The sequence below is a fragment of the Hemiscyllium ocellatum genome, chromosome 19 (assembly GCF_020745735.1).
Source record: "Hemiscyllium ocellatum isolate sHemOce1 chromosome 19, sHemOce1.pat.X.cur, whole genome shotgun sequence".
NCBI classification, from domain to species: Eukaryota; Metazoa; Chordata; class Chondrichthyes; order Orectolobiformes; family Hemiscylliidae; genus Hemiscyllium; species Hemiscyllium ocellatum.
The window spans coordinates 46,305,067-46,330,621 of NC_083419.1; the positions used below are offsets into that span (position 1 = coordinate 46,305,067).

The following is a 25,555-nucleotide window of genomic DNA, read 5'->3' on the forward strand; positions in this document are numbered from 1 at the left end:
AATAATTTCAATAATAAATCCTGCATTATTTCATGAGTGAGTTACACTCAATACTGAAGGAGTGACTGGTACAAACAGCAGGGGAGATAATTTAACCCTGCAAAAAATTTCTGAGTCAAAATATAGTCTAAAGAGACTAAGCAGTTAATTCATTGGCCCAGATCTTCTGCTAGAAAGGTAGAGATTGCAGCAGTATAGTCAGGATTCGTGCATCAGGACCACGTGGAAGTCCCAATGCAGCTGACTGTATGAGAATTGCCGGAGAAGTTGAAATTTCCAATGGGGAATTGCCTGGCATCTAAAACTATTGAAAAACCAGTGTTCCCAGCTCAGAATTAGAGTTGAAGACTTCAGGTGTTTTGATTGACTTAGCTGAATAGATAGCTAGGAAAAAAAAAGAGGAACTAAAACCGGCTCTAACTCCTGATTAACTGGAAAATTGGGTCAAACCAAAAAGTGCTGGAGAAATGTAACGGGGTAGGCAGGATCTGTGCAGAGACAGAGTTGACATTTTGTGTCCAGTATGACTCATGTTTCTTTGTTCAGAGATGCTGCCGCGTTTCTCCAGCACTTTTTGTTTTTATTTCAGAGTTCCAACTTCAGCACTGACTCACAACTGACACCCATCATAGCTTACCATAGACACCTGAAACTTCCTCCACAGACTTGTAATTCTCCATCACCCAGCACCCCTTACAGACCCTCTGAACCTATACTATCCAATTTAATCTTGATTTACAACTCTTCCCACCTCCATAGCCCCAGTGACTATTAACAGTATTCTGGAACCATCTGACAGACCTGCATTTCATTACCTGACAAATATTCTATTCTGCTGATACCTGTAGCCCCCATCCACTTGGCATGTGTTCCCTCATTGATCTGTCACCACCAAATGCTCCCCCAGCTGGCATCATAACCCATCTATCTGGCATTCTACTTCACTCAGACACCATTTGACCTACGTTCCTATCCAGTGACACCCAACCCCCTCACCCACTTGGTATCCTAATAGCTCACTTAGCTTTGCTTAGTTGTTCACAAAGTAACAAATGGAACATGGCAGCAAAAGGAGGCATATTTTCAGTGTTGCCCCATTTAGCTGTTGCTGGCATGCATTGCTGTACCTGGACTATACAGTTTAAAAGTAGATGAGCAATATTCAGTTTGTTTGGGGTCAGAATTAGGGATTTTTGACCCGGGTTAGAATATCTGGGTCAATATGTGCAAGCCACATAATGCTGGAAAGGTCCCAGATTTATTCCTTAATTCATACCAATGACTTTTCATACAAGTGTCTTAGATTGTCAAAATACTTATTTCTTTAAATCGTTATTAGTTCATACAGTGGTAACTATCAGGAAAGACCTTTTAAGTTGAGCATGTATGTTTATGATCATAGCCAAAGGAATGAAGAGAGAAGGGTTTGATTACATAGAATACCTCCCAGGAAAAGTAATGCAAACAGAATATGTAAAGGCAATCGAATAGAAGTGGATAAAGATTGTAACTTAAATATTTAAAAGGGTATGTGGAAAGGGCAAGGAAATTGGAATAAACGAACAGCTCTTTCAGAATATTAGTGCATGACTGATGGGGCAAAATGTTTTCCTGCTCTTATATACATTCTATGATTCCTACTGTTACAGTATACAATTTACAGGACTATTCCCTTGTTTAGAAAATAACATGCATCTTGGGACAACATATTTAACTGCTGTCATTTTTTTAGAAATTGTTCCTTTATTTTAACTCTTTCTTGGGATGTGGACATCTCCGGTTGGACAAGCATTTACTGCTCATCCCTATTTGCCCACTGCTGTAGGTATAAAGAGGAACCTCAATTATCCGGCATTTGATTAACTGAATTTCAGATGATCCGAACATGATTGCAAGGTCCTGATGCATGGCTAATTATGTTATCCAGTATTCAATTAACCGAATTAAATATTCCCCGCCGTGTCCTTTGGAAAATCGAGGTTCTTCTGTATAGGCCAGAATAGGAAAAGACAGCAATTCCTTTCCCAAAAGGGCATTAATGAACCAGATGGGTTTCTAGGACAATCAGTACTGGGTTAATTTCAGATTTTTATTGAATTCAAATTGTATAATCTGCTCTGATAGGAATTAAACCAGGTGCTGAGAACATTACCTGGCTCTCTGGATTACTAGCCTAGCAACAATACCCCTCGGCCATGACCTCCCCTATTTCACGATGCCACAGGAAAAGAGATCCATGATGTAAGATCCAAATAGGATTTCCTTCCTTCCCAGATAAGGTAACTAAATAGGATTTTGATGTATTAAAGAAGAATGTGTTCATCAGTTGTGCTCTGTTATTCATGCAGATTAACATCATACAGGAACAGTTACACTTGGTTTGTGCTGATACTCATCAAGTCATGATTCTTTGCAAAATCCTTGAGGCAAATTGATCTGAAATTTGATGCCCCAACATTATTGATGATATTTGCATTTCTCTAATTCTGGCTCATGTACACTTCCAATTTTAATTTTTCAACTATTGGTGACTGCACTTGGAATATTCTACCTACAGCTCTCCACTTCTTTGCCTCACTTTCTTCCTTTCAGATACTCTTTAAAGCTTACATCTTTGACCAATCTTTTGATTATCTGGCCTATTATCTGCTTCTATGTCTCAACATCATATTTGTTCATAATGCAACACTTCATTATGTTAAAGGTGCTAGATAAATACAAGTTGTTGCAGTTTTGTTATTAGGTAGATGGTGTGGAAGGCAGAGATACCAAAGAAAGTCTATGTTTGATAAAAGAATACACAAAAATAAGTTATGCCCTTAACTTTTACATCAGTGATGGAGGAAACCTTAAATGATGGGTTTAATTACGTATTTCCTTATACTTTTGCCTCAATAAGTGCTTGGATTATCTGCTGGAAATTGTGATAGATTCTATGGTTTCAAAACTTGTAGAATTTTAAGATGAAATTTTCACTGAAAAGGAATATTGTGAAGGGAAACTGACTCTCGCAGTTTCCAAGGAAACTGAGAATGAACCTAAGTTGGGAGAAACTTCTGGGAGACTGGAACTTGCGAAAATACTACCTCTAACATCATAAGGAGATGAGGGCCTATGAGGCCTACTTTGTGATACCTTATAAAATAACTTCTAAAAATCCGAATACCTTACATCCACAGCTTCCCCTTTACCTATCCTGCTTGTTACCTCCTCAAAGAATTCTAGTAAATTTTTCAGGCATGCTGACTCTGCTTCATTATATTTTCTATTTCTAAATGCTATGCTATTACATCATTTATTACAGACTCTAATATTTTTGTAATAGCAGACCTTAAGCCAACTGGCATACAGTCACCTACATTTTTGTCTCCTTCCCTTTTTCAAATAAAGGTGCTGCGTTGACAGTTTTCTAATCGTCTGAGGCTATTTCAGAATCTAATGATTCTTGAATGCATCCACTACTTCTGTAGCTACTTCCTTTCACATCCTTTCTCTATTTTGTTTTGATTACTTTTTGTTGATTTTTAAAAACTTTTCCAATCATCTGGCTTATGACTAATCTTTGCCATTTAAAAAAAAAATTCAATATGATTCTATTCTTAACTTTCCTGATTAACTATGTTGACTTGTTTACTTTCTAGAATACTCCTTCGTCACTGGAATGTGCCTTCGCCATGAACTGTTTCCTTCAACATCTGCCATTGTTTCTCAGCCATCTTTGCTTCTAAACTCCTTTCCCAGTACACTCTACTTGGCTCTGCCACATTGATTCATAATTGGACATGCAAATGTTATGAAAGATGATTGGGAAAAATCCAAACTCCATCCTCCTCTCCTAAAAATTCAATTCATTAGTATTTACTATTTCTGATGATGCAGGGTCACAGACTTTTCCATCACTGGGATTGGCCTAAGTTTTCATAACACTGGAAGGATTTGGTTGCTGTGTAGATGGTCCTCAAGTTTCTGTTTCGAATATGAGGCAGGGTTTTGGAAGGGAGTCTGGTACTGTCCATTACTATGGAGGGAGTATCTAAGAGTTCGACAAAAGAGTTTGAGAAAATAGAGTCTGACTCATTGATGAACTCCTGCACCTGGATTACATTCGACATTTCTAAGAAATGTTTTTAATTATTTTTCCAAACGTGCAATTAATGTCGAAATAAATGTGTATATTCCACACTGCAAGTTTACCTGTCTGAAAGTAAGGATAAAATAAAGAAAATACAGATATGAAAATTCAATTAGCAATTACGACTTTCTGTTAAAGTATTTGCTGGGATAAATGCAGCTCCAACAACATTCTTATGGTTACCATTGACCAGAAACTGTACTGGACTCACCACATAAACACGGTGGCTACATGAGCAGGTCAGAGACTCGGAATACTGTGAGGAGTAACTCATCTCCTGACTCCCCAAAACCCATTATTTACAAGACATATGGCAGCAGTGTGATGGAATAGTCCCCATTTGCCTGCACGGGTGCAGCTCCAACAACATTCAAGAAGCTTGACACCATCCAGGACAAAACAGCTCACTTGACTGGCACCACATCTACACCATCAATGCTCAGTAGCAGCACTGTGTACTGTTAACAAGACGAATTGTAAAAATTTGCCAAAGACAGTACCTTCCAAATCCATGATCACTGTTCTCGAGAAGGATAGGGCCAAAAGATACCTGGGAACACCACCAACTATAATTTCCCCTCCAAACCACTCACCATCCAGACTTAAAAGCATTTCAGTGTTTCTTCTCTGTCACTGGATTAAAATTCTGGAATTAGCTCCCTAAGGGCATTGTAGGTCTATCTACAGCAAATGTGCTGCAGCAGTTCAAGAAGGTAGCCCACTAATAACTACTTAAGGGCAACTAGACATAGCTAAAATGCTGGCCCAGCCAGTGGCATCCAGGTCCAAATAATGAATTTTAAAAAAACTAACCTACAATATGTATTACATCATCAGATTAACATATGAAAAATTGTAGATCAGTTGGTGTCATTTCATCTTAACAGCTGGTAATGAACACTTCATCTAACATACAGCAGCTGTGTAAACAATTCTTGCATAATGATTGACTACAGACAATGGCGGCTGATTTTTATAGGCCAAACTTTCCTTGGCAAAAATTACTTTGAATTATGTAACTTCAATTTCAGATCCCGCATGTGGGATGGAGGCTTGCCTACTGACCTTGAAAGCAGAGCACTGCAGAGGGCCAGGTGAATGGGAAGATAGCAAAGTGAGAAAACCCACCATTGTACTCTGGAACTTTGTTACTGTTGTTTCAGAAGCTACTAGCTTCTTTAGTTCCTTAGACATCACACTCCCTAAACAACTCCCCTCCCAGCCAATTCAGATCATAACAGTTAACACTGCTGCCTCACAGCACCAGAGACCCAGGTTCAATTCCAGCCTCAGGCAACTGTCTGTGTGGAGTTAGTATATTCTCCCCGTGTCTGCGTGGGTTTCCTTGGGTGCTCCAGTTTCCTCCCACAGTTCAAAAATGTGCAGGTTAGGTGAATTGGCCATGCTAAATTGCCCGTAGTGTTAGATGTAGGGAATGGGTCTGGGTGGGTTCTCTTCGGAGGTTGGTGTGGACTTGTTGGGCCAAAAGGCCTGTTTCCAGACTGTAAGTAATCTAATCTATACAGGCCTAAATGACCGTTCAAAAGCATTTCTGTTTCCTCCATAACATGTGACTGCATCCACTGCATTCACACTGCACTGAATCAGCAAAATGGCATACCCTGCAGATGTCAGCCACCCAAACATTGTGTTAGAAATGGAATGCGACATCTCTAACAGGATTCTGCCTGCCATGTTGAAAGGCACATCGAGTCTTCCAAGCTCCATGAAAATCTAACATGGGACACTATTTCCCGGTCTCTCTCAGGCTGACACTTCACAAAGTTAAAAAAAATGAAATTAATAACATTTATTTAGCTGAAAACCTAATCAAATTAAATATTTCATCAAATTATATCAAAGACCAACAAATGCAGTTTTTCAGAAGGGAGACAATTTCTTGACTGAGAAACATAAATAATCAAAATGTTTTTAATTTGAACACAAATTAAGGGAACAGTTGTGTAATTAGCACGGTCTCTCATAGCTGAAGTCTATCCTATTTCTCCCTATCAACAAACCTGCCTTTCGAATAATTCTCAAACTAAGTTTTGCTCAATTAAAGCTGTTGAAATTTGTTGCCTAGGCTTTCTTTAAATACATGTTCAACAAAATCAAACAGATTTTTAAAAAAATTGTTAATGCAATATGGATGCCAGCATTCAATGCCCATCATTAAGTGCCCTGGAAATGTTGGTAGTGAGCTGTCTTTTTGACCCACTGCAGTGCTATTAGAAAGAGAATGCCAGGAACACTGAAAATACAGCAATATAAATGCTGTCTGGTTTGGAACAGAACTTGCATGTAATAGTGTTCCCATATATCTGCTGCTCTTGTCCTTCTGAGTGGAATAGGTTAAGGGTTCAAAGGTGCTGTCAGAAGAGCCTACAGTGCATAATTTAAATGACACAAACTATAGTTACTGGGTGTCAGTATTGAAGGCAGTGAATGTTGAAGGTGATGGAGGAGGTTCCAATCAATTGGGCTTCTCTGTCCTGGATGGTGTTGAACTTTGTGAATGTTGTTAGAGCTGAAAGTGGGAATATTCCATCACACTCTTGACCTGCTGTCTAGATGGAAGACAAGTTTTGGGAATTTAGGACATAAGTCAGTTGCTGCAGAATTGCTCTTGTAGCCATAATGTTAATATGTCTGGTCCCAGTTCAGTTTCTGATCAATGGTAATCCCAGGAATATTAGGAATGGGAGATTTAGACACAATGCCATTGAACGCCAAAGGATGATAGTTAGATTCTTGTTGGAGAAGATCATTACTGGCATGAAATGTATTGGAGCTTGGGAAGTGAGAAAGAGAGAAGAAAAAATCCATTTGCTTTGGCTAAATATTGCTGGTGCAGCTTGGGAATCTGTATACACAGTCCATGCTCAGGATGTCCTGATCTTTTTCTTACCTATTTTGACTGCAATTTCTGTCTCTACAGCGCATATTTTTTGGTGCCAACAGAACAGTTTGGCTCCAAACTAGAGATCCCAGTGCACAAACCTCCCAGTACCAGCATGCCAGATGTCATTTTAGTGAGGATATTAGCATATATGCATGAAGAGAATGCCTACCAGAAGAATGCTGAGTCGATAGACTTTTGTGTAAGACATATTTATTACCATTTTGGACCTGTGCTCCAGCTACTGGCCGTTTTTAAACTTGCAAGATCACCCACTAACATTGTTTAAAGGGACCATTAACTGCTTTCAGTGATGATGTATCACTGGGTTTTATTGCAGTTATTGGGGAGCTTGGTGGTTTCCAGAGTTGTTTAATGCTACAGAAGTCTACATGAGCTGGTGTGGCATGAATCAGGAGAATTTGGCCTGATTTGAAAAATTCTGCACAAATAGCCATCTTTGCTTGCCTAGTAGCATGTGGCTTTCCCATGTCGCAGAGTTCTATCGATTGTACACACAGCATAGGGGCTGTATGTCAACTGAGATGTACTGAAACTAGGAAGGTATCAAACGTTTCACTTTGTGTATATGGTTACAGGCCAACTGGTTAGTCATGTAGTTCAATACCTCCTATCCTAGTCATGATGCTTTCACATTATAGTTTTCCACCAACTATTTGCATGTGAGCCATCAACCAATTGGTGGCTTCCAGGCAACAGAAGATACCTTTAGCTACATGCCTCATAACTCCATTGTGGAGGCAATGTATATGTGGGCACCCTGCGACCACACAAAATGTGATAAAGCATACTTAAATAATGGTTTTGCCACTTGGAGAACTCTAGAAAAGCACTACATCCTCTGTAAGAGAGTGCTAAAATGCAGGTGAAAGATGGGGGAGTGGATGAAGTGGAAAGGAGGGGGCAACCAACACAGATGCTATCTAGCTTGGTTTGGCATTCAAATATGGCACCAATGAACACAATACCAATTCCCTGTTCACCCAGAGCACCATACCTCTTACTAACCATTAGTGTTCTTTTAGTTATAATGCAAACAAAAAGGTTATGATGAAACAAATGTACCAAACCAACTCCATAAACTAAACCATGCCATAGCATATACAAAAATAGACAAGTCACCCTTATGCATTCTCAGTGTGCCGGCCTTTCTTGTGCCTTGGGTTGTCCTTATGTTCCAATGCAAGGCAACCCCAATGGTTGCAACTTCATTACACTGATAGCTTTCAAGGGTAAGTGGCAAGTTGCAATTGGAATTGGTTCAATGCCAGGAAAGAAAAGGTAATGGTTTGCAGGTGAATACAGGTTTGTTTCCAATTGGGTTCTGCAGGACTATGTATTGGATCCCTTGCGTTTTACACTTAGATTCATGGGAATGATTTGGACATTTGCCACTGTACACGTGGTTAACAGTCAGAAAGAAAGCCTTGGACTGCAATGGACTGGTCAGGTTGGGACTAAGGTGGCAAACAGAATTTAATCCAGAGAAAAGTGTGTGGTAATTCATTTTGGGAAGTAAAACAAGGGAAGGAAATACACAGCAAATGGTAGGATTGTGAGATGTGTAGCAAAGCAGAGAAAATTTAGATGTGACCTCCACTGACCCCAGAAAGTAGCAGGACAGACCATAAAGTAGTTAAGAAAGTACACAGAATGCTTTCCTCATTAGTCAAGGCACAGACAATAAGAGCAGGGAGATGATGCTAGAGCTGTATACAGTATGATGCTAGTTAGGTTTCAGCTTGAGAACTGCATGAAATTCTAGTCACTGAAAGGATCCACAAGAAGGATGTAATTGCACGAGGGTGATCTAGTTAGGCACCAACAATTTATGTTTTTTGTTTAAAGTAGACAAAATTTGAGATCCCAGGTACTTAACATGTGAATAAAGCCACAAGTTTCCACATTCTGAACCTAAGCTCAACTTTACTGCAAAAGGCTAGAACAGTAAAATAATATACAATATATACAACTTTCACTTCATCAAGCAAGTTGGTCAGACCGGATTTGATTAACGTTGATTGCAATTTAATAAGTTATTACTTATAGACAGGCAGAGGGAATGGTACTACATTTCTGTACAACAATAACAACATCATCATGATTCTGGAGCTTCTTTTGAAAGTTGTTACTAAAAACAAGAAAGCTTTCCCTGAGTAGGAAACCTTTGCACCAAGTACAAGAGTTTATTTCAATCTTTTACACGAATGGCAAAACTTGTACACAGCCTTAAGCCTGAAAGTGTGCACCATTTTATGTTAACTATATCCAGCAAAATAAAATGTACTTCTGATAACAACTCAATTATTTGAAATATGACTGATGTAAGTGCAAGTAGTCCATAATTTGTCAGTCTTTTAGTAAACTTTTAAAAATGAAAAATCATGTCATCCTGTTTCTAATCTATTGGTACTTTCTTCATTCTAGTGACTCCCTCAATGCCTCATAAATTTATTTTCTTGCTTTTTTTCTGTACCCTGGAATAAATGTCAACTAGCTCTGTGGATTTATTTTATTCTGGGTTCTTTTAACTCACTTAGGTATTACAATCCTACATATAACAAATGCTACTTACTATGGTTAAAATAACTTGAAGAAAATGTAAGTTTAAATACAAAATGAAACATCAAAATGAAATATCAAACTGTGTGGTCCATCTAAAAATTATCTTCTATTTATTCAAGAAATCTGGAAATATCTTAGAATGATAGTCATTTGCAACCTATTCCAGACTTCCCTTCAAAAAAGATAACAATTTGTGTTATTGGTATTTTGTTATGGACTCTCCTTCCATAAGGATATAGTTTATATTTCCTGGGACAAGTTGACTTCTCTTGGGACATTGCTTTGAAAATAAACAAACAAACAGACATGCAGGCAAGGACACACATACACAGCTACACAAAGAGCAATAAGCGATCAGCCAAAATACCAATTTTGAAAACATCAGACATTTTCCAAAACAAATTTATAACTAAAATGTTTCATTATTTACAGAAAGTCTAGTTTTGTAAATTTAACTTTGCATTTATGTCCTGCACTGTTATTCTGATTCTCAGCGGCTTTAGGGATTGATATCCATTGATAAGAAAAACACAGTAAGGCTCTAATGTTCCATGCAGAACTGTAACTAATTGGAAATCATCTCAAAGGATGGAGATAGCTAGGGGTTTAAAAATTTTATTTATAAAAAAAAACTATAAAAGATACTGTAAAACCAATTTGCAATTTGCTATGGATTAAAAACATCCGAAATAATTTCTCACTTTTGTTATCTATATTTTTAAAACTTAGAATATCAGAACAAAGTAAACTCTTCTGACTCAGGATAACTGGACATAGAAAATTGCCTGAACTATTTCATTGAAAAATAATTTTCTTTCTAATTAATTTGCTTAACATAAAAAAGTGAAACATTTTCTTTTAAATCTAAGACATTTACAAGGGCCAACTATCCTGTAAAAATATTAGTGGCTGGTCGCTTCCTGTTAAAACTTAACCTTCTGCAGCCAAATAGCTTCTCCTTCTGTGCATTTTTATTAATGTTTCCCATGTGTTTCATGCCAGGCAGCTGACAATGTCAATTACCTATTACTCAGGAGACTTTGCATCTTGTTTAACTCTGCATTGTCATAGAGAGGAATAAACATACATCTGAGTCAGAGCTTCACACAAAAATCCCTTCAGTTTTGACTTATTTTTCCTCCACATAGTCTTCCATATCTTTGTCGGAGATTTTGTTTTCCATCAGAAAGTTAGGAAATTTTTTGTTGGCCTCCTTGTGGCTCTTATCAACACCACTGTTACAATCTTATCGTGTGGAGCATTTCTACAATTATTTTCAGTCGTATTTTCCACATCTCAATGTTGTAAAATCTTGCTTTAAATGGTATGGTGCCTCTGTAGCCCAAAAAAAAGTTAAATATTAGCTGAAATCATATGTGGTCAATCTACTGTTGAAGGTATTCCACTGTTGGGGAGTTCCAACCTGTCTAGATGTCCTTATTTCTCAGGATATAGGTGATGATGGCAATGTAGCATTTACTGCTTGGGGTTGCTTGTTCTGAGAAGATAATGGGGAATCTTGAATTGCTGTTGTCCTTCTAGGGGTAGTGTTCCCACAATGGTCTCAGTTAAAGGATTTCTGCATTAGGATTAGGGTAATCTAATCGATTTTGATGAAAGTCACCAAAAAGTTTAGTTCTATGTTTCATGTTGCAACGAATGTTGGATGTGACATTTCTGGTAAAATAGCAGCAATGAGTATTTCCATCTTTGCCTTTTCCCTTTGACACAAATAAACCTTTAATCCTATGACCTCTCCAGCAATAGATAGGAAAAAGAAATGGTGGATTTACCTGACATCTATTGCCAATGGAGTAAATTTAACATTGCCAGTATAACACATAATTTTAAGAACGGTACAAGATTGATTGCCAATAATGTATTTATTATGACTATGACAATTGCAATTGTATTGTGATGGGAAGTTTTAATGCTTTCTATAGAATATAATAATTAACTGAAATGTGATCAATTCAGGACCCATTCTTTACACAACACAGTGAGTCACCATGGAGGTAAAAGTGAGGACTGCAGATACTGGAGATCAAAGTTGAGTGTGCAGTGCTGAAAAAGCACAGAAAGTCGAGCAGCATCCAAGGAGCACCCTAATGCAGGGCTTATGCTCGAAACATCGATTCCGTTGCTCCTTGGACGCTGCCTGACCGGCTGTGCTTTTCCAGTACACATTCCCAGTACAGAGGTAAAGCCTAGAAGCAAATTATTGAACAGCTGGGGATAATACCCAGTATTTGGAAATTACAGAGAACAAAAAAAGGGGTAAAGTGCCCCAAAAGCAAGTGAGAAACAATCACATCATTTAATAGCTTGTATTTGACAAGTATCTTTACAAAACCCAAAATACATTAAAGTACCTGTCACATAATAGAATGAAGTTGGATACAAGCATAAAGGCTGAAAATGTGTTGCTGGAAAAGCGCAGCAGGTCAGGCAGCATCCAAGGAGCAGGAGAATTGACATTTCAGGCATGAGCCCTTCTTCAGGTAGTGGAATATTGGCATGCATTTTCTAGACAATGGCACTTTTCCAATACCTGAAAGAAAACTGCCCACAAAGAGTAAGCAATCTCTGGATAATGAATTTAGCATTGCCAGACATAAATCTGTAGCCAGGTCAAGACGATCTCCATACACTCAGTCAAAATGATGCCTTCAAGTCAGGTAAGTATCCAATCATATTAAAAAGTGCTCATAGACAGCAAACTAGTGGATAAAATGCACTATTTATGCTTCACTTTTTAAATTCGCTTTATAGAGTAGAAATATTGGGACAAATACAAGGTGTAGACATATTGTTGACAATTTTTAAATATGTATAATCTTTTAAACCATAATGTGATGGTACTGGTGTTGGACTGGGGTGGACAAAATTAAAAATCACACAATTCCAGGTTATAGTCCAACAGGTTTATTTGGAAGTACAAGGTTTCGGAGCACTGCTCCTTCGTGAGCTATCTGATGAAGAAGCAGCGCTCTGAAAGCTTGTACTTCCTAATAAACATGTTGGACTATAATCTGGTCTTGTGTGATTTTTAACTTTTAAACCATAATGGTGAAATGTAACATTCTGAACATATAAACTTCATTTTCCAGCATGGTAGAGGTTGCTAATAATAATCATGATCTCAATTCATTTCATTCATTCATTCAACAAGCTGTCATTACTGACAATGACTGATTCTGGATTTAACTGCACAAATGTTTGAACGTGTGGAGCATAATTAGGAAATCTGTAGATGACACAAAAGTTGGCCATGTCATAGATAGAATAGGGATTAGCTGTAAGTTCCAAAGTGATGCAGATGGGTTGGAGTGGGCAGGGAAATGGTAGATAGGGTTCAACTCAGATAATGCATTTCGGGAGATCATAAGGGGATACACAATAAATGGGAATATAGTAAGAGCAATAGATGAAGTGAGAGAGCTTGGCATGCAAATGCAGAGGTCCTTAAAGAAAGCAGTACAGTAAGATAAGGTTGTAAAGAAGGCATATGGAATGTTATCCTTCATTGGCAGAAGTATAGAATACAAAAGTAGGGATGGTGAAATATACAAGACACTGGTGAGACCACAACTGGAGGATTGTGTGCAGTTCTGGTCACCACAATACAGGAAGGACATTATTGCTCTGGAGAGAACGCAGCAAAGATTTAGTAGAATGGCGCCAGGGCTGGAGTTGTAGTTATCAGAAATTGGAGAGGTTGGGATTGTTTTCCTTGGTTAGAGACAAAAATATTGCACTTGCTGGAATCCAAGGTGGACAAGCAGGAGGCTGGAAGAACACAGGCAGCATCAGGAGATGGAGAAGACAACATTTTGGATGTAACTCTTCTTCAGGACTGGGAGTGGGTGTAAGGGGAGCTGCAGATAAAGGGGCAGGGAGGACAGAGTGGTGAGGTGGGGATAGGTGAGCACTGGTAGAGGGTGCAACCTGGTTGGTTAATGGGAGGAATGAACCTTGTTGGTAGCTGGAAGGAAGGGTATTGGAAATTGGAGAACCCAATGTTGAGTCCTCCAGGCTGTAGGCTGTCCAGGTGGAAGATAAGGTTGTTCCTCCAATTTGTGGTCTGATTTGCTGTGGCAATGGGGGAGTCCAAGGATGATCATGTCTGAAAGGGATTGGGAAGGAAAATTAAAAATGGGTGGTGACTGGGAGATCAGATCAGCCCATGTTTTCATTGGAACAGAGAAGGCTGAGGGGTGACATGACTGAGGTATATAAAATTGTGAGGGAATGAGATAGATAGGAAAAACCTGTTTCACTTGGCAGCGAGTTCAAAAACCAAGAGTCATAGATTCAAATTAAGTGGCAGATGGATTAGAGGGGATGTGAGTAAAATCTTCTTTACACAGAGGGTGGTGAGTGTTTAGAATTTGCTGCATGAGTTGGTGGTGGAGGCAGAGACTTGACTCTCTAGAAAGTACATGGATCTCAACCTTAAGTAGTATAGCCTGCAAGGCTCTGTGCAGGAAGATGGATTAGGGCATCTGGGTTTCTTTAGGTCAACATGGACAAGATGGGCTGAATGGCCCTCCTTCTGTGCTGTATCATTTATATGGTTCTATGGGGTTCTCAGTGTAAGACCCTTGAGCTGGTTGTTCATTTCAGACAGGTATTGACAGTAAGAACTGACAGTTTTAACATCATTATAGTTGCAATCAGAGAAGAATTCAGTTGCCAATATATCAACATATTTCTTCTCTAACCCGCACCCTCAAATGGTCACAGTTTCAAGAATAGTGCAATTTTGCTCCTTCATATCAAGTACAGGTCCATGTATCATTAAGTAATTTTATCCCTGCAAAGCCCCACTCTTAAGATTTATCACCTTCAACTAAGTAACGTTTAGTAATCATGAACTCTGACAGGATACACATTGGTATCATCTCATTAGTACTTTTACCAATTGGATTTTCTACTTTCTCAAATGGAAACTTCCATTGACACAAAGTTAGTTGTTGACCTCTGGTGAAGATTGATTTCTTATTGGACACAGTTTACTGTGCTGTGACTGCTGTGAGCAGTCTTGTGATAAATCATGCAACAAATGTGAGTGTCAGCTTCACTGTTAGTACTTTAAACACTGCCTGTCACTTACTGTTTGGGTGAACAAACGACAGTTCTAATGATGGTTATGTTGACTTCTGGTGAAAAGTTCACAGTCAACATAGGACGCATCTCTGCTCTTTACAGATAATGGTTAGCCTGCTTTATTCTGTATTTTCCATTTATAGTAAATATTATGATGCCAAGTAGACATTTATGCATCTATAATTATCTTTGTTGCCCTTTCTCAATTTATTTTGCTTTCCTCCTGAAAGATCAGTCAGTTCCTCCCCAACCACCTTAACATTGTACCCAGGGCTCCACCACAAAACTTTTAAAATGGTCATCATGACCTGAAAGCAATCGAAAATAACTCTTGTCTTGTGAAGAAATGGTCAGCCACCGAGAACCACTTTAAGCCACAGAATTTCCGTTTGATGTCAGTGATGATCTTGTATTTTCTTTTGTAAATTGAATCAATGTTGATAAACTAAAACCACAATATCTTAATCAAATGGACCAGATATCATGCAGCAAGACTATGATTGAGAAGTAAATATTCTGGAATGCTTACCATTACAGAAAGCCAGGCAGAAAAGAAAAGGAGGAAGAATAGCCTTGTTGTAAGGACAACAGAAAGAAAATATTTTGGCTCAGAAAATCAGGACCTTGATTCAGTATGGGTGGAAATTAGAAACAAAAGCCTGAAAACGGTGGTAAGAATAATTTATAGCCCACACAACAGCAGTTACAATATTGGACAGAGCGTGGAGTAAGAAGCATCTAGAGCTGGTAACAATTGTGTGGGACTTTAATTTTCATATTGTTACAACTGTGAAAGGAAGAATGTGCTGGTAATCAAGACCCACTAATCCATGAGTTGCAACAGTAGTAAATTTTTTTGATTTAATTACCAAAATGGTCAATAGTTTCCTTTTTGTATGGCCATCCAGAATAAAAGACACTTGCACCAGGCTTTTTTAATTAACTCAAATATAGTTCATTCTTTTATGAAACAAACCTGACTCTGGTAAGACTATTATTTGGAATTAGAAATATATCCTGTTTTAATTCCAAAACAGACACTCTCACACAACACAAAGGACAATAAAACTCTGTAGAAGTGTTACTTTAAAAAGAGAAACAGAAACAGCTTTATTATCCAATGGCTTGAAGACAAAATACGGAATATGACAGAGTTGAATTGCTCACTGCTGTATACCAATAGAATAGTTTCCAATCAAGCTGGATCCTAGTCTTTGTATAATGGTCATATTTTAGCTTGTCACTTGGTAATCAAAATACTGAAGACTGGAAACTTTAGCAGGTTCCCATGTACTACAAGAAAGAAATAGTCTTGCAGCTGCACTGCTACTTTAGATGTTGTTTCCTTCCTCTTAAAGCTCCTAGGTTCGTGAAACAAAAGCCAAGTCCAGAAATGCCTACGAGACAACCATCGGCACAGGTGTCTGCATAATCTCTTCCAAAGCAATTATGGGCAATAAACCTCATCTCTTTATTCATCCTTAAAAGCTTCAGTTGACTATTTTTTAGAAAATATTTGACTTTCAGTAATCAGCAGGTGGATTAGAATGAGTGTTAATTTGTTGATCTCATTTCCACGGCAACACATAGATTACTTTCAAACTAGTGGTACAAAAAAAATTTTAAACCAGAAAGTTCAAGATCTTCCAGTTGTTCACAAGTGCATAATTATAGATATGCGTCCCAACAACAGAGATGAGACAGATCAACTGGCTAATGTCATCAAGCATAGCCACTCTCTCACTGATGTAGCTCTCACTTAAGCTTTGCTTAAGTTTAATATTCTTATTTTGAACTCGAATATGATATCAAACGTAATGTGGAATTCAGTTGTATTATAAACACCTTTTCCCATTGGATTTCTTTTACCATAAGGTAGCTATTTAAACTTCAACACTAGATCTATGATAGCTTTAGTCCTATTTGCTTCCACAAAGTATTAGTCTCGAAACTGTCATGACAAACACATTTCAATTCCATCTTCCAAACAATCTGGGTCAATTTGATTTGCCCAGTTTTCATTCACTGAAGAAGATTAAGGTCCCCACAATTATTACATTTCCTTTATTACATGCTCTACTTTTTTTATTAAATACTTTGTATAACTGTATAACTTGCTAGAATTACAGGAAATATATTAGATTAAATGTTGCAAAGAACAGTAGCAAGGATGAGGATTGGGATAGTTTTAGAAAGCAGCAAAGAGGGACGAAATGCTATTGAAACAGGACAAAATAATACGAAAGCAAGTTGGCCTGGAATATAAAAACTGATTGTAACAGCATTTATAAGTATATTATAAGTAGTAACTAAAATAAACGGCAAGCCCTTTGAGGGAGTCTAGAGAAATTATTGTAGGGAATAAGGAAACAGCAAAGGCATTGAATAAATATTTTGTTTTTTTTCATGACAAATTATACATCTGAAATATAGGGTAATCTAGGGACTAAGAAGAGTGAAGAATTTAACTTAATTAACATTAGCTGAGAAGGGACTAAAAGACAACAAATCCCCACGTCTTGATGGCCTACAGCCTTGGCTTCCAAAATAGACAGCTGCAGAGATAGTGGATGCACCTGGTCATGCTTTTCCAAAAGTCCTTTTGACTCTGAAATGGTCCCAGCAAAAATGAAGTTGTAAAACATATTACCACTATTCAAGAAAGAGAATAGAGAAGGGGACAGTGAAAGAAAAAGGGACTACAATGGGATTTAAAGAGATTTAATGAGTTTACAACAAGGTTGCAAGTGGGAAATTATAATGATATTCATTTTGAAAATAATAACATATTAAAAATTAGGTTTTAAATATTGATAGCAAGACAGACTTGTGTGGACTAGTGCACGGTTCACAGGAAGGGAACATTCTGTTCAGAAATTCTCAGGCCACTGGAAGATTGACCTCTTTTTGCCAAGAGATTAGAATACAAGAACAAGGAAGTCTTCCTTCAACTAGAAATAGCTTTTGTGTTTTCCTTATTTGCTATATTCCATGCGAATGCTTCCTTTGATGTATTCCAGGCAAACACTGCGGATACTTACTGGTTGGTTTAGTTCTTTTATTTAGGATTACAGGCGGCCCCTCATTAAGCTCACCAAATTGCAATTACCCCAAGGACTAGGGGGAGTAGACTTCCCAGATATTAAGAGATACCAATTATGCTCGCTTCTGTCTTTCATGAGTGATGGACTTGTGAGGACCCCACATTAATATGGTTGGATATCGAGGCCTCCCAGGCAAAGTGCCCTCTTACTAGTCTGTCATTTATGTACAAACTGAGGACAGTTATGGAATACTGTCGGAAATCAATTATTATTAATACTGTCAGAGCATGGAAAGTACCGCAACAGAGTGAGGGCAATCTATCTAAAATCTCCTTTCTCACCCCTGTAGGTGGCATGCGGGAATTCTGGCCAGGGATAATGGACCCTGAATTTAAAGTTTGGGCAACTAGGGGAATCTCCTGTCTGGGTGACCTACTTGAGGGTGATATCATGATGTCCTTCGACCAAATGAGCCACAAGTATGGATTGTCTAGCAGAGACCTTTTTCATTTTTTCCAGGTCAGGGACTTTATCCAAGAAAGAACTATGCTTTTGATCAACCCCTATAGATCTGATACAGAGAAGACGGTGTTTCATTCCAAAAGCACCCTCTCGGTTAGTACTCTCTCCAGCCTACCGGGGGTGGGGGGCAGTGCCTCGGATGATATTGAGCGACTATGAGAGGTTTGGGAGCAAGAGTTGGGAGTGGAGCTGTCCTCCAAGACCTGGGAGGACGTTTGGGAGAAGACGAGAAAGATCTCGATCTGCAACAGAATACGTACCATGCAGTTGAAGGTACTTCGTAGGGCTTATTTGGCCCCAGATCATCTTGCAAAATTCAAAAAGGGAGCATCTCCAATTTTCCACGACTGCAAAATAAGCACAAGAACCCTCACTCATTGCTTGTGGTCATGCCACAAGCTTTGTAGGTATTGGAGTGCTGTGACAGAAGTAACACAGTGCGTCTTGGGGTCCGAAGTTAACGTAGACTCAGTCCCTCTTCTCCTGGGCTTGCCAAATTTACCTCCCTTAGATGTACATGGCAAAAAGCTTTTTAACATTTTCACTTACTGTATGAAGCAGAACATTCTGATGAGCTGGGTGTCTGAGAATCCCTCCCAGGCCTGTTGGGATGGCATAAGTTAATTATGGAACTCATCCCTTTGGATTTCCTCACAAACTTTTTTTATAAGACATGACAGTCCTTTTTGAATAACCTGTAAGTAGATTTGTCTGCCATTTTAATTTGGGCCTTTGTTTAGCCGTGGTGATTAGGTTGAATGAACCTGAAGCCCTGGGAGGAAGAATCCCGAATAAATGTGGGTGTAATAAATAATGCTGCCGAAGATTGGGAGCTTTGGTTTTGTTGCGCTAAGTGGTGTATTTATTGATTTGTGAGTATAGTTTTGATTTGTTTTAAAGAGTAGGATAGGGTAGTAGTTAGCCCTGATCCTCAGATGCTGCATTACCTACTGTGCTTTTCCAGCACCATTCTAATCTTGACTCTAATTTCCAACATCTGCAGTCCTCACTTTTGCTGTAGTTAGTTTATTGTCATTGTTGTTATAATTTTATACTGTTATATTTTTGTAATTTTATAATTTTGTAAAGAAAAATTTCTCAATAAAAATATTTCATTTAAAGAAACAGCTTTTGTGAAACCACATTTGAATAGTGTGTGCAGGTTTTGTTTCTATATCTAAGAAACAGTACATTTATAGGCAGTCCAGCCAAGATTTATTTGACTGGTTTGTGGAATAAGGGAACTTGCCTGTGATGGGTAACTGAGTAAATCCCTGGAATTTAGAAGAATGAGAGGTTAATTTTTGAAACATACATGACTCTGAAGGTGCGTGGCAGAGAAGACACTGACAGGTTGTTTTGCCTGGCTGGTGAGTCCAGAACACATACTAAAATATATCATAATGTTTAAACTCAAATGGCAAGTTAGATGTCAGATTAAAGGAGTGAACTCACACTTCTTTCACTGTGACTGGGCTAAATTAGTTGAATTCTTGTTTTAATAGCATTGAGAGTGTATCTATACCACAGGGATTGAGGTGTTCAAGAAGATGGTACTTCGTCACCTTCACAAGGTCAATTAGGGATGGGCAACAAACCCTGACTTTGGCAGTAATACTGACATCCTATGAAAGAATAAAAATGAAGTAAGCACATCTCCAAGTCTGTGGCTTACCAACTGTGCAATGCAATTTGTAACTTTTATCTGGAGGTCTATCTTCTCTGGTTTGGATTAGACCACATTTTGTGGCAGAGAATGAGGAGTTGTGTTCTACTCCCAGCTTTACAATACTGCAGTTGGGAGTGCCTGATACTTACAATGAATGCTACAAAATTGAAATTAAATTGCATGGAAAGTTCTACTTTTAAACAATTGAAAGAATTGTTCAAGAAAGACTATTACTAAATCCATGTCTGTTTTAATCACAGCAATCAATGTTGAAGTCAAAATGGCTTCAACAATAAGTTAAATTCTAGTCTAATTATAATTACAAATTCCCTCATTTTAAACCCTTTCTGATTTGCTAAATAACCTCGAAATCCAGTGTCATCAGCTCCTTAGGTTTTAAGAAGGTTAAATACTGAGCCTTTGACCGTTCTTTTGGTTATCAGACCTAAAATCGTCCTCGGTGGTTTGGTGTCTCACCTTGCATTATAATGCTCTTGTGAAGTGTCTTTGGATATTTTATTATGTTAAAGGAGCTGAATAAATAAATATTATTGTGGTTAACATCATATAAGTTAAGAATTAAGTGGCACTGAAACACTGGATGGAATCTGATAGGTGTCTCAGGTTACGTGGGCTATGGTGAAATTTCTGCAGAATCAGATGAGAAATTTGGCGAGATCCATCTTGGTATCAGAAGCAAATCACACCATTCTCTATGCAATTGAAAAACAGTATATTAAGTTTCTTGCTAGGCAGCAGCAAGTTTGCAACTGAGAGAAATTATTGCTTATTGGTGGTCCAGTGCTCCACATTTATGTACAGCTTTCTGTCTTATCAAACCTGCCAAGAAGCTAGATTTTGTAAAATCTCAGCATGTTAGTTAGGAGTAGGTACATGTTGACTCTAGCTCGCCACTTTGCCCCAAAGGACCCCTGTGTTGGCTAGTCAATACCAACAACTCAGGGCATGTTCAGTAGGCACCAGCCGCACACATCCCACATCCACATTAGTATCTGACATATGCTAGCCTCTAGGACCCTCATGACACATTGCTGATCCACTCAAAGGTGCTTTTGTACTTTCCATGCTGCACTTCAGACTGTACAGGCAACTGTCATTGTAATGCTGTCAAAAGGACACTTTGTGCCTCTGAGAGACACATCCAGCTCATGATGCCAGGTTGCATCTCTGGGTTCTGCACTTGCTCCCATAGCACTCACTCACTCTGAGCTAATGTAATGTTCATAGTGTCCCTGCCTTGCCTTTTTACACTTTATCCCTCAGCCAAAAATATAGGTTGTATTACTTCGGTCTTGCAATGCACATTAGCCCAAGCACAAAGGAAATAAGTTATCAGCAGGCCTCAGTCAAATCACAGAAACATTGTCAAGGGGAAATAGCCATCAGGCTGGGGATCCTGGTACTTTAAGTAAAGCATGCCATCTAAGTCCAAGCTACACAGGCAGTCAGATTCAGGGTTTTCTCCACCTAAGGGGGGTTATGGACCAGACCAGATCCCCTCAAAATATTTTAAGAAGGTAGCCTAGACCCTAATCTTTCCTTATTGTAAAGGCAGATGTAAAGTGCTGTGTTCCAGGTGCAATTCAACTGATTAGACTACTCAACACAATTTATTTAAACATTATAGTTAAAATACAATGAAAGAAAGAATTCAGGATAACATCTCAATTGGAAAACTTAACTGAATAATAGGCACAGTAGCTATTACTAATTAACTGTCTCAATACAGTAAGATCCCATAAACACACCCTTTGTCAAAAAGGTAAACTCAGAAACAGATCTCGTCTCACATGCAATCCAGGAAGAGAACTTTCAGGTTTCATCTGTGTGTGTGTGTGTGTGGGGGGAGGGGGGGAATAGTTTCTATTTCTTCCAACCTACAACAGCAACTGCTGAAAGTTCACTAAAAATCCTTGATCTGTGAGAGCTTGACCATATCTAATCAGACTATTTCTATTGTTCCAACCTAAAAAAAATCTCAAGGCCTCCCAAGTTGTTTATCTTTTCATAGACTGCTCTACACCTCTTTGTCTCTCTCTCTCTCTCTCTCTCTATGAGAAACCAGGACAAAACACACCACTAAAAGCTACAGCGTCAACACAGAGTTGAAGTGCTGAATGTCGGGCACCTTCATGCTGGTCAAGACACATTCGGCCCTATTTATATTGCCTTCTGCCTGGTGATTTGCAGATCAGAGGTCCTGCAGGGTTCATGTTGTCAGGAGTTGTTGGGTGACAGTGAGCGGGGAGATGTCGCAGGCAATAGTGAGAGTGATAGAACATGAACCTTAATGGAAGGTGGATATAGCAGCATGGTATGGGTTTGATTTATTGGAGAGAATATACTTCTGTAGAAGGGCTAGGTCATTGATTTTCCTTCTATATTGCTGTGCATTCCTCCAGATGGCTGAGATTGCATTAAATCTGGTGGCAATCTTGGACCGGGTCTGGTGTTGTGGCCTCTTCTGCTGGTCCCGGGGAAAGGGGAAGTTCCATGTCTGCATCACTCCATCCAGCAGGGGCTCCAGGTCCTGCCTGCCAAGTGAGGTGCCAATTTCCCCTGTCTGCCATGCCTGGGGCAAATGTCAGTAGCTGTACAGGGTAGCCCACGACTGACAATGCTCGATGGTATGGGTGCAAAGAATGCTGATGAATTCTGGGACATCTGCTGATTGGCAAGTTGTTCTGGTAATGGTGCCTGCTAAGATGGGGCTGGAATTGGATGTGAAGGATATCATGCAGGAAAAGTAGGCCATTAATTATGCTATGGAGAAAGTGAGAATTGCAAATGCTGGAGATCAGAGTCGAGAGTATGGTGCTGGAAAAGTGCAGCAGGTCAGGTAGCATCCGAGGAGCAGGAGAATCGACCTTCATCAGGAATGACGAGGGGCTTATGCCTGAAACATTCATTCTCCTGCTCGTTGGATACTGCCTGATATGCTGTGTTTTCCCAGCACCACACTCTCGACATTAATGGGGCAGATTTAGTAAGAAATGACAAAAAAAATCTCACTAGGGGAAATCTCTCCAAAAATCTTGAAACAAACAAGACTCTGCCCACTGTTTCTGTGTAACACACTCATAAATATGAGCCTTATTTACAAATATGAAACTGCACTGTTTTTGTACTCATTTCAAGAATAGTTACCCATCTGACCTTTTTCATACAGTCCCTACTGATTATCAAAAATGTGGATATTCATATTTCATGTTCCCCAGATAAATGAAGGTGATGACTTCTTGCAAAATGCTGGATAGTGTTATGAATACAGCTGATGGTAATACTGCACAAGTCAGACCCCAGAGTGAAACTTGGGTCTGATGGATCATACATCTACAGTCTGATTACCATGGTGGCCCTCCACTTAACTTATTCACAAAGACTGCCAATGTTCTTTTAATTTAAAGAAAAGAGATTTACTACACAAAAGATAATATTTGTGAACATATATGATAATTTCGAAATATTTTACTAAAAGTACAAAAAGATTCAATCCTCTTCCCAGCAATACCTTTTAAACAATCAACCCAAGGAGGTATCACTCCTTTCTTAACTCTTTATATTCTTACTAAGATGATTCTTTTCAGCCCTTGTCTGTAGACAACTGAAGCAACTTCAGATTTCTTTTTAGTCTTCAAGTCTAAAGACTTCTTTCTGGCTCAGATCGCCCAAATGAGTGTGTTTAATTCTGGAGCCTAAAGATTTCTGTCACTTTCACAGCCTAACTACAAACTAAATACTCACAGTTTGCAGAATTTACCAAACTAAGACAAAGCTCTTTTGCTATGATTACATTTGCTCTTCTGAACTCAACCCTACTTGTGGCCCCTGACCATCTGTTTCGGTATCATAAAACTCAACTCTACCAAGATTCAGCAATTAACTCTCGAGGTAGTTAATTGAATCATTTAATTTAAGTCACATGGTTTCTTGGAAAAGCTGTCTTCAGTTTAGTGCTCAAAATGACTTTCTGACCTTTGTTTTAAAAAATCACATTTCCAGAGCTGAAAACTGAAATCAATTTTTTAAAAAATCCATTTTCTAATTCAAGAGCCCAAATCATAATATATCACAAACCTACCTCACAATAATTACATATTGAAAGAAAAAAGAACTTTTTAACAGCTCAATTGCATATCTGGAATGTCAAGGAAGCTTAGTCCATTGCATTTGCAAGAAAAAGTGTTTATTCATGCAGATTTATAACAATATTCTAAGAAAATTAAAGGACCAGCACTGATATGAATGCTCTCCAATATCTTATTTATTTTCCTCTGTTACACATCAGCAATGATCAATGTCAAAGTAAATGAAAGTACGTGTTGAACACATGGAACTCTAGAATTCATCCCGTGATTGCATCTGCTTTGTCATGACTATTATAAACTGGCTTGAACAAAGACATCAGCAAATGTATTGAAATCAACAAACTCATCCTAGTCCCCTTTAAGGACCTTTGGCACAAGATGTAACTGTATCACTAAACATCACGGATTACACTTGAGCACCTCCAATTCACTGTTCTTGCTACCGCCATCTAAGGCTTCAAAGGAAAACATGTCAGCTCATCTCCTAACAATAGCGTGGGAATTTGGAAACTTAATGGGTAGCATATTGTTGTAACTGTTGTGACACCAGACCAGCTGAGTGTGTTGACATGTATATTAGAAATGAGGAAAGCACCCTGGGGCTTTTTATAGTTTATTGGATCCCTGCTGTAGCATAAAATCACAATAGGACTAACATAGTCCTGGCTTTGGAATCATTGCAAAAAATGCTTCAAACAATTACATTTCCAATAAACATTTTGAGCAGCAGAAGTAAGTGTTATATTGCGAATTTATTGGATTATCAGTTCAATACATTTTTGAATCATTATACTATTTTGATAACTGTAGTAGTAGATCTGACAACTTATTTGCTATAGGTTCACTCCCTGATATCAATAGTACAAAGAGCAGAATTAACTGAAACATGCTTGAACATTTATTATTTATGCTTTACCTACCTGCTCTGAGCTCATCTTCTGCAACTCTTCCTCCCACATTGCCCTGTCATTGTCAATTCCATATGCTGGGGGTGGTGTCAATCCTTGAAGAATCTGAGAGTCACGGTCCTGACACAGAGACGTGAGGTGTCCTATGTACAGCTTCAGTTTACTGCGATTCTGGTTCAGTTCTAATAGTGACTGGATGATCTGCTGGGAAGGAAATAAAAAAGTTGGAACAAGCCATCACCATTGAACATTTGCAATAGCAAATGTGGCCATCACCATTAGAATAAGTAAATTCTGGAAGCCTTCACCACAGCGTTGAGACTTAAGCATGAGAGACATAAGGCAGAAAATCTGCAATGCAGCCACATACCAAAACTAAAATAAAAGACATTAAATAATGTAGTTACTAACACCCAACATTGTACTAAAAATTATGGAATGGCCCAAGTTTCATGAGAACAGCCACAGACCTCCTACCAAAACAAAAGCAACAAAATCAAGGCAGCATGAAAACAATCACAAACATTTTAAAACAACAGAGATGTAATGATTTGAAATAGGAGGTTTCCCCCTT

General features: G+C 38.5%; 1 protein-coding gene across 2 annotated transcripts in view; it reads right to left on the reverse strand.

The window, feature by feature from the left end:
- erc1b (ELKS/RAB6-interacting/CAST family member 1b) overlaps positions 1-25,555 on the reverse strand; it is an 850,092-nt gene that overhangs the window by 22,790 nt on the left and 801,747 nt on the right. For both annotated transcript variants that reach the window (XM_060839426.1, XM_060839431.1), the window contains one exon: positions 24,994-25,185. In XM_060839426.1, coding sequence (XP_060695409.1) covers positions 24,994-25,185 — 192 coding nt within the window. The remainder of the gene's footprint in view (positions 1-24,993; positions 25,186-25,555) is intronic.